The sequence below is a fragment of the Gymnoscopelus braueri genome (assembly GCF_963280865.1).
Source record: "Gymnoscopelus braueri genome assembly, chromosome: 23".
NCBI classification, from domain to species: domain Eukaryota; kingdom Metazoa; phylum Chordata; class Actinopteri; order Myctophiformes; family Myctophidae; genus Gymnoscopelus; species Gymnoscopelus braueri.
Window position 1 is genome coordinate 15,399,854 of NC_137625.1, and position 17,138 is coordinate 15,416,991.

General features: G+C 40.9%; 4 protein-coding genes across 6 annotated transcripts in view; 2 read left to right on the forward strand and 2 right to left on the reverse strand.

Annotated features, from left to right (window-relative positions):
* The window catches only part of slc41a2b (solute carrier family 41 member 2b), a 30,381-nt gene extending 26,809 nt beyond the window's left edge, over positions 1-3,572 (reverse strand). Inside the window, exons 1-3 of the mRNA XM_080420632.1 lie at positions 3,429-3,572; positions 1,559-2,246; positions 483-590 (exon numbers count right to left, since the gene is read on the reverse strand). Of these exons, the coding sequence (XP_080276758.1) occupies positions 483-590; positions 1,559-2,140 (690 nt within the window). The 5' untranslated portion in view covers positions 2,141-2,246; positions 3,429-3,572. The remainder of the gene's footprint in view (positions 1-482; positions 591-1,558; positions 2,247-3,428) is intronic.
* Positions 3,573-5,467: 1,895 nt separating this feature from the next.
* nopchap1 (NOP protein chaperone 1) lies at positions 5,468-14,485 on the forward strand. 3 transcript variants are annotated; one of them, XR_013932598.1, is made up of 5 exons: positions 5,471-5,545; positions 6,214-6,306; positions 7,106-7,239; positions 12,599-13,246; positions 13,294-14,485. XR_013932598.1 is itself a non-coding variant. In XM_080420744.1 (4 exons), exons 1-4 carry the CDS (start codon positions 5,476-5,478, stop codon positions 12,773-12,775), a joined length of 456 nt encoding a protein of 151 aa, XP_080276870.1. In that variant the 5' UTR covers positions 5,468-5,475; the 3' UTR covers positions 12,776-14,209. The 3 variants fall into 3 exon arrangements, 2 of the variants coding, with proteins under 2 accessions (XP_080276870.1, XP_080276869.1); XM_080420744.1 differs by having other exon boundaries at positions 5,468-5,545; positions 6,232-6,306; positions 12,599-14,209; XM_080420743.1 differs by having other exon boundaries at positions 12,599-14,485.
* LOC308079316 (zinc finger protein RFP-like) lies at positions 7,721-10,597 on the reverse strand. Its single transcript, XM_080420742.1, has 2 exons — positions 10,168-10,597; positions 7,721-9,953 (listed from the first exon to the last, which is right to left on the reverse strand). The coding sequence occupies exon 2, from the start codon at positions 9,942-9,944 to the stop codon at positions 8,307-8,309; it is 1,638 nt and encodes a 545-aa protein (XP_080276868.1). The 5' UTR covers positions 9,945-9,953; positions 10,168-10,597; the 3' UTR covers positions 7,721-8,306.
* A 1,953-nt stretch (positions 14,486-16,438) lies between the features above and the next one.
* On the forward strand, positions 16,439-16,879 carry LOC308079563 (mitochondrial import receptor subunit TOM20 homolog; the record flags this gene model as incomplete). Its single annotated transcript, XM_080421112.1, has 1 exon — positions 16,439-16,879. The coding sequence occupies one exon, from the start codon at positions 16,439-16,441 to the stop codon at positions 16,877-16,879; it is 441 nt and encodes a 146-aa protein (XP_080277238.1).
* Between the last annotated feature and the right edge of the window lie 259 nt (positions 16,880-17,138).

The following is a 17,138-nucleotide window of genomic DNA, read 5'->3' on the forward strand; positions in this document are numbered from 1 at the left end:
CACTGTAATGATATGTTGGTAGCACTATGACACAGAAAAACATGACCTCAGTGATAACAGGACAACAACAGGGGCTTACGAGAGTAGACACGACCAACAGCCGTGAATGACATGATTACACACACACACACACACACACACACACACACACACACACACATAGCGTGTCTGACGTCTTGTTTGCCACCCGCAGAAGCACACAGCCACATGCGCACGTCATGTTATATTTTAGGTCTGTGACATCGCAAAAAAGGGCTGACTGGAGCAGAAGGTGTGCAAAAAGACCAAAACAAAATAATGTGTGTTCATAAACAGTTTTAATAACAATTATTAAAATGTCAGTGTCATGCTGACTGTTTGAGACAAGTGCGTGTTTTTTCCATGTCAAGTTTTTTCAAACAGTATATATGCATGTACAGTGTGTGTGTGTGTGTGTGTGTGTGTCTCTTTCTGTGGTCATGACTCGTGTGTTTTTCTCTCACCGCTGTAGACAGTCTGGAAGCCAGAGTCATCTCTAGGTTCCCCTTCAGACCCAGCAGGGCAGGAACCAGAATAAAGATCTCTGTGATGTATCTGAAAGCATCCCAGTGCTGCGAGAGACAGTAGAAGAAGACACACAGGGAAACATTTTATGAACATTTAATGTCCCACATAAAAAAATGGTAGCCCATCAGATAGAAATGCTGTGTCAATTCTACTGCTTGATGGGGGGGGGGGTCATTCAGGCAGGCTGAAAATGGTCAGGCCTACCGGGAATCGAACCGGCGGGGACTCATTGTCAGGCATTAGATCCCATGTGGTATGCACGCTAACCACTCGACTATCAGCTCAACCGGTTAATGACTCTTTAAGCAAATAATCATTAGGCTATACAAACAACATGAACACAATCAGACAGTCACTGAACAGTGCTTGGTGAACTTCAACTTCACAGGTTTACAGTTGTATACGAGTGAATTTTTTTTTTGGTACAAGCTGTCAAGCTCCCAAAGTTCTGCAGTAGTGATTCAAGAAAAGAGTTAGAAGGGTAAAGAATAGAGAAAGAAAGAATGCATGCAGACTTTAAACATTGCTTAGTTTAAAGAGTTCTACGGGGGCTACGACTAAGGCACCATTAAAAATATGCAGAGATCTGTGGGATAGGCAGTACTTTTAAAAAATGAATTAATTTCAGAGGGTCAGTTCTTGACCCCATGAAATGAATACTTATCAATACAGCCACAAAAACACAACGATAATGGCATATTTAGCTATGGAATATTGCAAAATAATAACAATCCTAACAAGTGAAAATAAAATCAGAACTGTGTGTGTTGGCTACAGAGAAAAGTGACCACTGACCACGTAAGATCTTATCGACTTGTATGAAGCCACAACTTAAGCTCAACTTTGGAGATTTCACCCTTTGGTGACTGCTTCAACCCAGGATGAGAAACCTCAACCCTGGCAGAAAATGTTAAGTGAAATGCCTGGTCTGCTTATTCCAGAGTCACCCTCTCCCCCCCCCCGGTGTGAAAACGCTTAGGGAGAGTAAATTAAAACGTAGAGCTCAACTCACCTGCACCACATCCAGCACCATCCCGGCCGACACGGTGCCAAACCCGGCTAGCAGGAAGGGCAACAGGATCTGCAGCGACATGGCCAGCCATGACTCCTTGTGCAAGATCCGGTCCGTAGAATATCCCTGGCCTACCTCCTCGCCCACCTCCTCCTCCTCGTCTGCCTCCTCGCCGGAGAGCCTTCCCTCGGGGAGCATGGGCTCGGTCTCAGAGTAGCGTCCGTCGCTGCAGTCCGATAAGGTCAGAGATGACCGGGCGGCGCGATCCAAGTGGCGACGGCCCTCCGCGTGAGGTGCATCTGGGCGGTAGCCGTTCTGGTGTGGCCCCGCCTCAGGTTTGGCCCCCATGTCCACCATGGCCAGCCGCTCCTCCTGGAGCTTAGTGTATCCAGTAGGAACCATGGTCTGGAACAGGGAGGTGATTCGCCCGGAGGAGACGGGCTTGAGGGAGAGACCGTTCCACCCACCGCCCGCTCCACTCATACGCACGCTCAGGCTAGTGCCCAGGGACTCCCCTATTGTGCCCCCTAGTGTGCGGATGCTCATTATGTGTCCTGAGGCTGCAGTCGGCGGCAGTCTCATCTCTCATCCTCCATCCAGTCTGGGCAGTATAAAGAAGGGGTGAGAACGACTGGCTATGCCGGCTGAAGAATGCCACCCATCTTCACCATCCTCGTCTGAACCTCGTCTGCCAGACGGACATAAGAGATATAAAAAGATATAAAAACCATGAAGTAGAATGTGCATCGTTATACTTTTAGCCTCATCTTCATCTTAGGCGGTTCAGCTGAACATTGCACAAATTAGCAACTTTCTAAAGAAGAAATCATTCAAATAACGGAAAATCAAGGCTATAGTATTAAGAGTAAAACCTGAAGCTGATTTGAAAGACCATTTGGAGACTAACTTGGCACTTGGGAGGAATTCACAGAATGTTTACAGAGATGTCTGTGTCATTTCTGTACATTTCTTGTAAACAAAATAACTTTTTCTTTGTCCTGGTACTGTAGCTGTCAGTGCCCATAACCACCTGCCCCTCCCACTTGCCCCCCTATGTTTCCATAAAGTCTATGATGACCTCAAGTAGCTCTAGCAATGTAATGCCTAGGGCAAGATTTCATATCCAAAGTATAAAGAGGTGCACATGTAAGTTCTCTTTTTTTTTGTGGAGTTTGCAATTCCTGGAGCTGCAGCCAGGTCTCGTAAACAACACTACCAGTTAGTCAAATCTCCAGTCCATTTCGAAAACCATGATTTCCCTAAAGCAGGGAATGTCATTATAGTTGTCGCGGTTATGTATATCGAAATGGTAAAAGCTCTAGTGGAAAACGTTGATTGATTGATTGATTGAATACTTTATTAACAGTTTGCTAAAACGTACAGTGGTGCGTATGATTATACAAATGGTTCTAAAAGGATGACACCAAAAAAGCCCCGAGGGCTTGTTTCCATTGGTCCCGTGTATTCAATTCATCAAGACATTTAAAGACATAATATAACATACTAAAATATATAATATACACACTTAAAACAGGCCAAGCAGGACTGAAGCACATCATGCAGACAGGCCTCATCTGTCAGTCTGTCTCATTCCTTGTACTATGGAATTTCTGCCTCAATAATTAGGACATCATAAAATCGTAGGGGGGGGGGGGGGAGGATGTCACCAATAATGCTGTAGCTTATAGCTAATATATACACCTAGCTAGCTAGCTGAGTCAACATCAAAACAGTGGAGAGAGATGCGAAAGAGATCTACAAGCTCACAACAACGCGTTGTGTGAGCTTGTAGCTCGCTTGTGTACGTCGTACGACACACACACAAGAGCAATAATTATACATTAAGCATAACATCGTTTGACGAACTCACATTGGTGTCGTCGTCGCGGGGTCGGTGATATTGATAGGAACCAGTAGAACAGGAACCTGAGGAACGGTGACAGCAGAACCAACAACCAAGAAGAAAAGTGCCACCGAATATTTTCATAGTGGAGCGCATGCGCGGAGCACACCTTGTACACAATCTGACCACCTTGTACATCCCATAACCCAGAGGGACAGTGACAGGACAGGTGGGCACCAGGAAGAGTGGGCACCTCGGTGTTAAATTGGCTATTTCCCCCCCAAAATGTAAAATAATAAAACATTTTGGATTTCTTTTTTTATGTAAAGTAAAGTATACATGATTAGAAAATGCTTAAACAATCGAAAATTAAGGTCTAATATTTCTACAGTAACAAAATTGCTACAAAACCTGTATATCCAGTCATTTTGGGCATAAACAAGAACTTGAAGGATCAAATTAAGTCTGAAAATGATGCACCGTGCATTTTCACATCATGTATACTTTATATTACTTAATTTTACTTATTTCTTAACATTTTGTACAAAATATCCAATTTTACATCGAGGTGCCCAGATGTCCCTAGTGCCCACCTATCCTGTATCCGTAGCCATAGGCCGCCCGCCAGCCAATCATAAACACCAGCGCCCCTTTAGGTTATGGGATCTGGACTACGGTGCTGTTGTTTGGCAGGGATCAATTCACTTAGCAGGTTGCTGATCCGGTCTGGGTGTAGAGCGGATACGGAAATGGTACTTGGCATGTATACGTATCGTTACAACTACCGAATACAGCAGGCACTAGGCGGGCTTTAGACCGGATCACATTGGTTAATTCAGAATAGAGGCATTGCTCTACTGCGGAAAGAACGACCAGTGATGACGCCACTCTAAATTTCAGTTTTTTCCCGATGTAAAATGTATACTACATTATTTTGACAACATTGTAACCTCCTTTCTTACCCAGTTGGTCAAATAAATAAATATGGCTGTATGAAATCAATCCTAAAATAAATACATGTTTAATTTCGAAGTGGAAGTTGCCTAAAATAAAATAAAAACATTCATTAAAATGTCATTCAGTGTCAAAAAAAGAAAATAAATGTCATTCAGAAGTGAAAATCCATGTATTGAGTTATTTGTTTATTTATTGAACTATGTTGACTCATTTATATATTTACACGTATATATGTATGTATCTATTTATTGCCTATGTATTCATTCATGTATTTATTTGTGTGTGTTTGTTTAAATGGCATTCGGAATGCCATTGGGAATGCCGCATTCCCAACCGGCAACCAACCGCTTTGAACGTGAAATTACTTGACGTAATGTCATGACAGTCTTGGATGATCTTTAACATTGGGTGCGTTCGGAAATACAGCACTGAGCGCACTGGCCAATACAAACTAATAGGCGAGTGCGCTCCGGTGTGCAATATCCGAACGCACCCATAGTGTTTGCACTTTCTCCCTTTTTAACCCGTATCTACATAATGGTTCAAATTTCAAATATAAAGTGCTTAACCTATGGCCACTGATGTTACAATTATGTACGGTTCCTCAAAAGTGCCCCTATTTTCCGTATTGTTCAATAAAAAGCATTTTAATCAGATTGGTGGCTATTTTCTCCGTACGCTTTTAACTATGAAACCCTATTGGTTGGGAGGTGTATTGCACTCTGATACATTATAACTATGAGAAAGTGACCACCGATCAGATTACAATTATTTTTTATTGAACAATAACAATAACAATATGGAAGATACGGGTACTTCTGTGGGCCCGTACATAATTGTAATATCCGTGGCCATGGGGTAAGCACTTTATATTTAAAATATGAACGTTTATGTAGATGTTCAGACCAAAAACAGAAACAGTACAAACACTATTTTGAAGATCATCCAAGACTGCCATATAATATATGACAGTCTTGGTTCAAGGCTGTTGTCGAATCGACCTAGCTCCTCTAGAGGGCACTGTATGGAAACCGGTGAAATGTTTGTATGTCTTCACCTTTCAACCGGATGTTGTACTGTGGAGAGAGACGCGTGTCGATTCAAAACAACATTAAAGATGGAGCTAAACAGCAGCAAGAAGAAAACCAGCTCCCAGGATTTGTTGTCATTCGGCAACGGAGGAGCAGGTTTGGATAATATTGTCTTCGTAACACGTTGTGGAAGTGGTGATTGTGATAATTAAATTAAATATATGATATATTTCAATTGATTTGACATTGAAACGTGGTGGAAAAAGTACTCACATCTTTTACTTAAGTGATAGTATCAATACTGCAATGTAGAAATACTCGGTTACAAGTAGAAGCCATGAATTCAAAATGTGCTTGAGTAAAGCACAAAAGTATTGGGATCAAAATGTACTTAAAGTACAAAAAGTAGAAAGTACTCATTATGCAGAATGTCCCCATTTCACAAGTTTTCAAATGTATTAAAATCTTTTGAAAATAGCAGATCTACAAGCAGATCTGCTATTTGCCGAAATGTATACAGAGCTGAAGTGGATAATGTAGGTTTTGTAATAATCAAAATCTAGTCAAATCAAAAGTAACTAGTAACTAAAGTTTACAAATAATTGTAGTGGAGTAAAAGTACAATATTTGCCCCTGAGATGTAGTGGAGTAGAAGTAAAAGCATAGAAAATTTGAAATACTCCAGTAAAGTAAATGCACCTCTCAACCTTAAGTACAGTACTTGAGTAAATGTACTTAGTTACTTAACACCACTGGTGATTCGTGTCGCCCCGGTGATTGTGATAGTTCAAATTAATTCAATATTCATTGTATTCATCTCTAAGGTTGTCTTGTAATGACAGGTCTCCATGAAGCCCTTCTGGTAAAGCCCCAACCTGGGAAAACACTACAGACTGAGAGGGTCCCAAGAAGTAGTGGTGAGACGTCTGTCTGTCTGTCTGTACATCCATAATAGCTGTCTTCTTACCTCTGTTTTCCTTAATGCCGTCTTAATCTTTGTTTATTTTGGCCTGTCAAGCGAAGAGATACAGTAAATTCCTCAGCCTTAATGCTGATTCGACCCTGTCATTCAAGGGGGAATCAATCCTCCCTTGGCCAGGGGATATGCTTATTATATGAGCTTATGGCAGTGCTACTTGTCAACCAGTAGGTATAGCCTACCTAACACTATAGCTCTGGACCGAGGAGTTTATAGGAGTCACTGACTCACTGTTCAAGAGAGGGGTTTATTTGTCCTTCATACAGTAGGCAGGCCTACAAGCCATAGATTAGACCAGGGGTCTTCACCGTTTTTCAGGCCAAGGACGACTTAGCTGAGAGAGAGATGAAGCAGGGACCCCCCACTACATACTGTATGAAACTATAAAATTGTGTTGCAGATTAAACTATTTCATAGATTTATAGATGGCTTCATAGACTTGTATGACAGCACTATCATCAGCGTTGTGTCAATTCATGTTTTTTGTTTGTTTGTTTACACATGATTTTTTTCTATTAATATGTTGGATTCATCGTCAATGTGCATTTTTCAGACATTTAAACCACTTAAACCCAATACTTTTGGCTCTGTACTTGGTCTGCTCTTCTTCCCTCTACTACACCAACTCCCTTGAAAATAGCCGATCTACAAGCTCTATTCATACTCTCATATTTACAAATGGCCTTTTCACAGGTGTGATGATATGTGCCTGTGTTTATGCTCTGTTTGTGTGCTAGTGTTGGACCGGTTGCATAGTTTCCTGCCACAGATGGCCCAGGCCAACGAGAAGCTCAAGCAGCAGATAAGCGAGTCTCCCGATGGACACTTTGACATCGAGTGTGTGGAAGACGCTGACAAAGTCATTGAGATGGTGAGTGAAAACATTTGTTTTGTGAGCCACGAGACGGACTGTACTGTAGTTCACCACTTCAACCCTGATGTTCCTGTTTTAGGCATGTCATTATTGGCAACATTTCCAAGAGTTAATTGAAAACAGCTGATCTACAAGCTCACAACACATTGCAATGTGACGCGTTGTGAGGTTGTAGACCAGTTATCTTAGATTCATTTTTTATTTATTTTTGCTAGTATATATTTTGAGAAATTTTAAAAATGGGGCTTGAGTATCAGAGAGATTAGAGATCTCTGCCTACTGATATGTCTGGGGAAATCTAAATTCAATGAATGGGCTGGTTAACAAACCTGGTTAACAATCCTCAGATATGAACTACCGCCTTAAAGTCTTTTGCATTGGTTATTTGAAGTTGTTATTTTTTTAATTTCAGAATATATTTCGCCCAGTTTTAGCCCTTCACTGAATTCAGATGTCAGCAGATGTTTCTGTAGATTAGGGCTTGAGTGGTTAATTTCATACAAAGTAGGAAATGCAATGTGTCTCGAGTCTCGACTTGAGTGTTATTTCATTTGTGAAACTCGTTATCATAGCCTACTGTATGTCTGAGTAACATAATATGGACAAAATTGAACAGACATTTCACAGTGAGGCAAACAGAGTAGACTTTTAATTTGATTTTTTTATTTATTGTGTAATTGAAATACATTCTTAGAAAATAAATTCTCAAATCTGTTTTCTTTTTTTTACACAACAGTGAGTAAAAAGTTAAGGGGTGCACATGCACATAATTACAATTGCTTGTCTTCTATAAATGATAACATGGAGCTAAATAAGAGCAAATCTTTAACAAATAATTGGAGAACCCCATTTGCAAACCATTAGTCTTTAGCTGTACTTGACTCCGGTTAAATGTAGTTCTTGTTTGAATACAATACACCTGCGAGGACCAACAGTAAAATGGCTTGATTGAATTGAGTCAAGTGAAGAAAGAAAAAAAAAACACCACCTAAAATTAACCCATACATTCACAGATTTGTTGTTAAAATGAAAATGAACCATTTCATGTAAAGCAGAGGGTTAGTCTAATCTTTGTGATCGACAGGAGAGATGATCAGTGCTGCAGAGTTTTTCCCATCATTATTGAGACTGAAGAATGGATAGAGTTTCTCAGCGAAGGTGCAGCCAGTGAAAGTGTAGAGATGAGCTCTGGCCTCCACATCATAAAAGGAGACCAGACCCTCCTCATAATCCACAAACACCCCCACTTTCTGGACCTTCTCTCTTATAGGGAGGAGGACTGCAGGGCTAGCAAGAGCCCTGTACTCATTTCCATTCCTCACACATGTAGTCCAGTAACCGTGGTTGGGGCTCAGTGTGATCGATCCTTTCCTGTTGATGGACTCTCTGGCCACTCCTAAATCCCAGTCAGTCTTCCCTTTAACCTGAACCTCATAGTAACATCTTCCTGAGGAGAAGCTTTGTTTTCCTAAGACACAGGTACATGGAGCAAATCTCTCTTTGTGGTCAGGGAGATTCTTCTTTATGTCTCCATGATTCACTTGTTTTCCATCCTCAGACAGGATGAGATTGCACTCTGCTGTATCCGGGTCCAGTGTTACATCCACTGCATATTGCTGGATCCTGCTCAGCTCGGCGTCGCCCAGCTTCGTCTCCATTTCTTTACTGAGTGTCTTCTCCAGCTGAGCCACAGCTGTCCTCACAGTCCCCACATATGAAGACTGATGGACATTCACCATTGTCCAGTCCTTTGTTGGCAGAGGGATGTTGATGGATGGGAAGTGGTGGAGGAGATGGAGTTGGTCCTCAGTGTGTGAGAGCTGGTTCAGCTCAAAGCTCCTCTTCTCTAACTCGCTTATTTCCTGTTGCAGCTCTTTAATGAAGCCTTCGGCCTGTGTCCGTGTTGTTTTCTGCTTCTCTTCAATCACATCAATGAGCTCAGCCTGGCTTCTCTCAATACAGCTCACCAGAGCAGTGAAGACTTTCACACCGTCTGCCATCTCCCTGTCTGCATCTTTCTTGCTGAGCTCTACTGTGTGTTGGACCTCCTGAATCTTCAGGTGTCTCTTCTGGATCATCCGCTGAACCTCAGCCTCTGTCTTTCCCAGCTCAGCCTTCTTTCCTTCATATGCCTCTTTCAGAGATACAATTTGATGTAACTTGTGGTCTAACTCGGTGCAGAACTGACAGACACACACGTGGTCAGTCTCGCAGAACAGCTCCATCGGTCTGTCATGTTTCTTACACATAATGTCTTCCAGGTTCTTTACAGGGTCGATTAGTTTGTGTTGTTTTAATGCTGTGACTCTCTGATGAAGCTCCAGGTGAGTCTCGCAGTAGGAGGTCAGACACACCAGGCAGGACTTCAGAGCCTTGAGCTTGGGCCCGGTACAGACGTCACAGGAGACTTCATCTGGTTTAGCAGGTTCTTGGTTTGCGTTGGAATTGTTTTTCAGCTGCTTTGAATTCCTGATCTGATCAGCCAACCCAGAGATGAAAGTATTGACAACGACATCTGGTCTTTTATAGAAGTTTTTTTTACATAGTGGACACGTATACACGTCGTTACTGTCCCAGTAAAGTGTGATACAGGTTTTGCAGTAGTTATGTCCACATGGAGTGGTGACTGGATCAGTGAACACATTCAGACAGATGGAACACAGGAACTGCTCATCAGACAGGAGTGTACTGGCAGAGCTCATTTCTACACACTGAGAATAAAAGTGAGAGTGTGAAACACTGGAAACATGTACAGAAATATATATAAAATGGGATTATAACAATATAATCACTTAATTGAATGCATATACACCAATGAACATAATGTAATGTCGAAGGCTACATTAAACTCTAGATCGTCCCATGTTTTTATAGTACATTATAATTCTTTTGCTATTTTTATACACGTAAATTTACTTTACTCACCAGTCTATCTGAGTCTGCTGTAACAGAAATCCTGTTGAAAGCCCGTTTCGATCAAGTAACAAAGTTGTAAGCTCCTCGAATGCAACAAAAATATGTATTCCTGCTATTTAAGGTAATGCACTGAGTTCAAGCAGCACTTTTAAAGTAAGGAACACAATAGGCTGTCAACGCATACAGGTGCAAGCAGCCCAAGCAACGCGTCTCGATCTAATGTTCTTCCTCATTGCATTATGCCAGTAAGGGCACACCCTAGAAATAGGAACACACATGGAAATGAGGAGGAGAGTACAAAAAAACGATTACGTGTTTATATACACACAGACACATGTGTCAGTCAACTCTTAACACTACAGTAATATTATATACATAACAAAACCATACAATATGGTAAGTGCACAAGTCATTATCCCAATGTACAGTATATAATGGCAGATACCAGTACAAATCCATAGAGCAAAAGAGGTTTTGATTAAACTCTTGGCATAGTCGCAGCTCTACTAAAGTTCTAATTTACTTTCACTTTTAAGGTATGTTGTTGAGCTGCTCTGCCCCCTTAGTGTTTCTCTGGAATAGGTAACCCTTCAACTTCTTTAACATTATTTTCCCAGACAGAATCTTTTTTTCACACACACCTATATCCTTATGACTGGTGCATACGAAAAGCACTTTAACTTCCCAAAATGTGCATTTGATTATTTAGCAGAAATCACAAATACTGTACAATAACCTTGTGTAACACAGCAATATTTCCATTAGCAGTGTTGTGTACTCACAATAATGCTTAATAGCCCAGCACAATAATTCTTGAGAATGATACCGTTATTGAAACACGCCATGTCAGCTATCCTCTAGTTCAGTCAGTAGTTCCCAAATTGGGGGTCTGGACCCCCAGGTGGGGTCCTCAAATTATTTTGGGGGCTCCCCAGATGATTAGCTATCATTGTGCAACATTGTTTTCTCACTCAACAGTAAACAAACCAACATGCAGTATACAGTGTATACAGGGTGTCTGCACATTTCTAAAGTGACTATTTAAGGACTTTTAAAACTTTTTAGTACCTCTAAAATTGATCAAATTGTCAAATATTACATAAGAAAGAGGCAAAATTTGGCGTTGTGAGCTTGTAGATAGGCTGTTTCCATAATATTTATCTGTGGAACCGAGTCACTCAACTAAATGCCTCGACTCCTACAATTCCAAGTGCTTGTCAGGGTGGGGGGTCCCCAGTTCAAATAAGATTATTTTGGGGGTTCACGGCCTGAAAGGTTTGGGATCCCTTAGAATTAACTGGAAGACAAGGGACTTGTTAAGGTGAGGAGATGATCAAGTAGTCCCCCGATCAAAAGAACAAAGGTGAACAACGTGATGTTTAGTCATGGTTGTGTACTGGGGGTTCAGAATTGGAGAATGCTCCATAGATGAGAATTTAAGGTAGGGCAAGTGATATTATTTATTTATTTTTAATAAGTATTAAATACCTCTATATTCTGATAGTTCTCATTGATATAGTGTTTGTTCAGCAACAGAAGTCTCCTTGTCTCTCCAGCTCTTTAGTAAACAGAAATTCCATTTTCAGGTCAGGGTACCAATGTTATCCAATCAGGAGAAAGAACTGGCACAGGATACAGATTAAACAAGTGAAATTGGAAGTGATGACACAAAAAGAAATTAGCAGAACCGGAACACTATCAAATTTAAGCTCTGGCTGAAAAATTAGAACCTTCCTGGAAAAGTATTTTCTGTTTATTAACACATTGGGTGCCAGAGGTTTATTAAAATATTATACTTTGAGTGCCAGGACTTTTTAAACATTTTGAACCTTTTTCAAGTAGTCACAAAATATTTTCAGTGATCACCGTCCTCACGGTGATCCCCTCATTACACACATACAGGTCTCGTACAATCGGGGGGAAAAAATTTAAAACATTCGGAAATCCATTCCATAGTTGCAGCCAGTTGAAAATAGTTAAATTAACATTGTAAAAAAAAAAAGTGCACAGGAGCCGAGATACAGGTTTTTGAAGTCATAAGTTAACCAGGAGGTGGATTGGAGTCTAAATCTTGTAGGAGTGATATTTCCTGTTGCTGTGAAGGAAAAAAAAAAAAAAAAGTTTTTTTTTTTTTTTTTTTTTTTCAAAAACCGTATATATACGGTTTTGGCACTCAACGTTAGTATGCGCAAAACCGTATATATACGGTTTTGGCACCCAATGTGTTAAAGAGGTGCAGAGACGAGGAGACCCCTGTTACTCAACATACACTCTATAGCAAGGAGTACTATCTGAATATAGTGCTTTAACCTTTTAACAAAAACCTTTTTGTTTTAACCAAAAAATATCACTTGCTTAATGAATGAGGCGTTATGAGGTATGCGTTCATCAATGATTTGATTTATTGACACGTGTGTGGTTGTTTGTTTTTTTGTTTTAGGACGTAGCCGTGGTAGAGCTCAGTGATTCAGACAGTGACACAGAAGAGCACACGTCCCAGGAGGAAACATCAGACTCTGAAGAGGAGAGTGCGGTTACAGAGGAGAATCTCAGACTGCCTGGTGATAAAAACAAGAAGAAAGCAAACATCCAAGTTGTGGACACACAGGGACATTAGGATGTTAATAGTTGTGGGGGGCCCAGCCCAGGTGTGACTAATAGACTTTACAAAAAAAATGTATATATATATTTTTTTTAAGAAGGACGTGTTTGGCTTCGTTGCTGTATCAAGAAGCACATCGAGTTATGTGGTCAAAAATATTGTCATATTTGATTTTGTCCATAATTGCCCAGCCCTACAGTACATGAACAATATACATATTTTGAACTCTGTCCAGAAGTCAACGTTATCTCAGTGGGAGTAATGTGCCTTTTTGTTTTGACCACAGTGGAAAACGCGAGTGTCCCATCATGTAATCTGTATGGTGTATTGTTGACCCTCTGACAGACAGTTTGATCTGTAAATGGTAGTGTTATCCATTTTTCATTTACTGTATACCGCTCTCCTGTTGTGGTTTGTGTGTAGGCTCAGTGGAGTTCTATACTGTAACAGGCCTCTGCTGTGTGGCTGGGGAAGGTTCAGTGCACAGTACCTTTGTCAGAGGCAATGGCGTAATATGTTTTTGACCCACTTAGACCCGAGGCCGATTCTAAAAACGACTTCTAAATCCTGATATAAGTTTTCTGAAAAACTCTAAATCAGTAGTTCTCACACTTTGAAGATTTTTCCCAAATGTTCAAAAATAGCAGATGTACAAGCTCGCTTCATGCCGCGCTGTGAGCTTGTATATCTGCTATTTTTGAATAGTCAACGCAAAAATCTAAAATGACACAGATGCTTTCCTGGTTTTAATGGGTTAGAATGTTATGTTGCTATACTGTATACAACAACTCGGTGTTCCCGCCCGGCTTGAAAGGTATAATAACGTATAGGTGTTCCAGGTCTAAAAGTATTAAGCTTGTGAAATGTGAACATTTTGAATATATCATTTTGAAAATGATGATACGGGCTACAGTTCCAAATTCTTTGGCTGTGTAGTACATTTTATTTCAGTATTAAGATATGTTCTGAAGTAAGAGTTTTGTCTAAATTGTATGTTCCAATAATAAAGACCATACAGGTAATAAGGCCTTGGAGTCATAACTGATTCCATTTTAAAAGTCTATAAGTAAATGATTTTTTTAAAATGTATTTTTAAATGTATGATTAAAGTGGTTGTAATCATCCACTGCAGCCAGAGGACTAGTCAAGTTAGTTCTACTTCGTACCCTTCTTACAGGTCAGTGGGTCCAGTTGCAGTTGCATATGATGCAGTTTGATTCAATCTAAAACATGCATGGCTGTATATTGACAGTGTGAGAAAGGAAAAGTAAATTCAGAAGTGTTTTATATATTTGTCTTTATTATTATTAATCTCTTGGAGATTATTGTTTTCACCCGTGTGTCTGTCTATCTGTCTGCCTGCCTGCCTGTCTGTCTGTCTGCCTGCCTGCCTGCCTGCCTGCCTGCCTGCCTGTCCAGTGTAGTAGGATGCCTTTATTGATATTGATATAAAAATCTATCCCACTAGAATCTAGTGGGATAGATTTTTATATAAATATCCTTTTTTTAAATATAAATATATTTTACCAACAGAAAGTCCAGATGTATCTAGTGACTAGATACATTTGCACTTTCTGTTGGTAAAAGATATTGTTTTATATTTTTATGCTCTTTGATAATAGGTATTAATCAATGCATTAATGCATTGACATTTCTATTCATTCCAAGTTATTAGACAGTACATGCTTTCATTCATTGACTGTTGCTTTATTTCCACTGCATTTTCTTGACTTTAATTTGTGTGATTTTGTAGAAATAGTATTGTTTATTAAAGTGATTGTTAACATCAAGAAGTAGTCTGTGTGTATTTCCATCAATGAAACAGAACACAACACTGTCTTGTTAAGAATGATAAATGCTCACACTGCTCATAGAGGCAGTATGTCTATTGGTTTATTAGGGGCTAGGCAGCTATGTTGCCGGGGGCCTAGTCCAAAATATGTCAGATTGGAGCTAAATCCCATTAGTCCGCATTGCTCCACAAATACACCCTCCAGAGGTATTGTTCCAACAGGCCTTTGCTGAAAATAGCCTACACTCTGGATTTATTGCTCCAATGGGCCATTGATCCGAAAATACACTTTCTGGAGTTATTGTTCCAATGGGCCATTGCTCATGATTTTTGGCATTATACTAAGCCTTATACTGTATATAAGGGCATATATACAGTATACAGGGGTCAAGAGGTGCACGCACGTCCCAACATTTCGACAGGTGCTGGATCAGAATAGATAGACTGTAAAGAAAGAGAAGGTCCGCATACCGTCTTAATGCTCCCACATTTCTTTATTAATAGAGTGGTAAAAATCACACCCAGTGTGAAGTGGGCGGTGTGGTCATCACAGTGATGGAAGCTCACTTAAAAAAAAAAATCTTTTTTTGAAGTGCATAGTCCTATTTATAGGTTATTAATGTCATCATGTGTCTCGCTAGCCAATCACAGTGCTGAATAGAGTCAGCCAATAGAGTCAGCCAATCACAGTACAGCGAGGGGTGTACTAATGAGCCAATCACAGTACAGCAAATGTGTACTAATGAGGTGTCCCAACCCCACTTATAGGGGCGGCTACACCGCCCAAAAAACAACGTTGCGTCAGGTGTATACAGTACAGTATATCCATACTGCATATACTTATATGGGTATATATCTATACCCATATAAGCCATATATGGGCATACATAGCCTATATACAGTATATCTCTGCTGTTGGAGCTAACTCCAAAATGTTCATTTTTCAGGAAATGAAATAAACAAAACAAAAAGAGTTAGGAGGTTTTGTTCATCATTGATTGGAGGTCAAAAGGGGGTGGAGCCTGGAGTCAGAAAAAACAGCTAACTCCACCCCCCTTTGGTGGAGTTATCTGGTTTGGGTGGGTGTTCAATAGCACTGATTTATGGAAAGAAATGCAAAAGCGTCAAAATTGAGTTAGCTGGTTTCTGCCGGACAGCAACGATATGGCATTATAGCCATATATGGGCATATATGGGCATATATATGATGACATCAGGGACCTCCATATATGGGCATTAAAGGGACATGGACAGACATATAGTAATCTCCATATGGGCTGAAAAGGGACACAGACAGACAACGGGTTTTAGTTGTATATTTTACTCCAGGTAATGGATTAACCTGAGTGGCATGTTGTGTTCCCAATGGGCATCGACATAGTCCATATCTATGAATTACGCAAATCTCTGCATGTCTGTCCTTCACATACTGTATCTCGAGAACTGTTCAACCAACCTAGTTTAAGTGAAGTACTGTGTCGAGTGTGAAGTCGTCTGATCAGCGGTTGTCCATATTCCAGGACCTGCGTGTGCCAATGTTGCCGTCAGTCGGTGGTAGCTTGAGACCTCTGTCCCATGGAGGTAGAAAGTCTGTCCATCTGTCCGCGTCCCAAATGTACCCAAATATGGACAAGACTGACATCATGTTGATAATGTCACAGAAGGCCCAAATATGGAGTTACACAAGGTTCCACACTGGCCTCCAAGTACTTTGATGATGGTTACTGCATTATAGATATGCCTATATATGGAGATAATTGATGTCATAGAATGACATTGTAGATGAGTGACATCATTATACTCCAAGACTGCCATCCAAGTGCCTACTTGCACTAGTTGGTGTAAATGCAGATATTTACTGGGGAGTGTCATTACATTTAAACACGATGGGTAATAAAACAAGCACCATCGTTGCTGGCATGTGCGGGACTGTCGTCATCACGTACTGCATTTATTTTGACGGAAAACGACGGAGTGACCCGAACTTTAAGAAGAAGCTGCGTGAGCGCAGGAGGAAGCTGAATCATGTGACCAAAGAGAAGACCGGCCTGTCAACGCTGCCTGACCTAAAAGACCAAGAGGCCGTACAGAAGTTCTGCCTGGATGAGATCAAGTTTGGAGAGCAACTCCTTTTCCAGGGAGACATTGAGGAGGCTGTGGATCACCTGGCCCTTGCGGTCTCAGTGTGCGGCCAGCACCTCCAACTCCTCCACGTCTTCCATCAGACTCTGTCACCCGCAGCGTTCCAGATGCTGCTTACCAAACTGCCCAGTGTTAGGCAAAGAATCACCAGTGCCCTGTCCGTGGCAGAAGATGACGACGACTGAAAAGGGGCGTTTGTGGTTGACCTGAGAATGATATCGATCTATGCTGCTAAGTCTTTCTGAACTACCTACGGTCTTCAACAGTGGGTCTGCCCAGGACCACTAGACTAGGGCATCCTCGCCGTTACAGGCCAGGGGGCTGCCAATCTTTTGTGTCATACAGTAGGAAGTCCCTGTGTGAAAATTAAACCACTGATCCGTAACTTCTCAGGATATTTTCAATAACACTTCATTGTTGAGATGCATGGGTTTAGTCAACATA

Bases quoted from the DNA above. Each gene is read 5' to 3' on its own strand.
- LOC308079316 (XM_080420742.1), bottom strand. From the start codon at position 9,944: ATGAGCTCTGCCAGTACACTCCTGTCTGATGAGCAGTTCCTGTGTTCC.
- nopchap1 (XM_080420743.1), top strand. From the start codon at position 5,476: ATGGAGCTAAACAGCAGCAAGAAGAAAACCAGCTCCCAGGATTTGTTG. The intron at 6,307-7,105 runs GTGAGACGTCTG...TTTGTGTGCTAG, and splicing joins GAGGGTCCCAAGAAGTAGTG to TGTTGGACCGGTTGCATAGT. The intron at 7,240-12,598 runs GTGAGTGAAAAC...TTTTTGTTTTAG, and splicing joins CTGACAAAGTCATTGAGATG to GACGTAGCCGTGGTAGAGCT.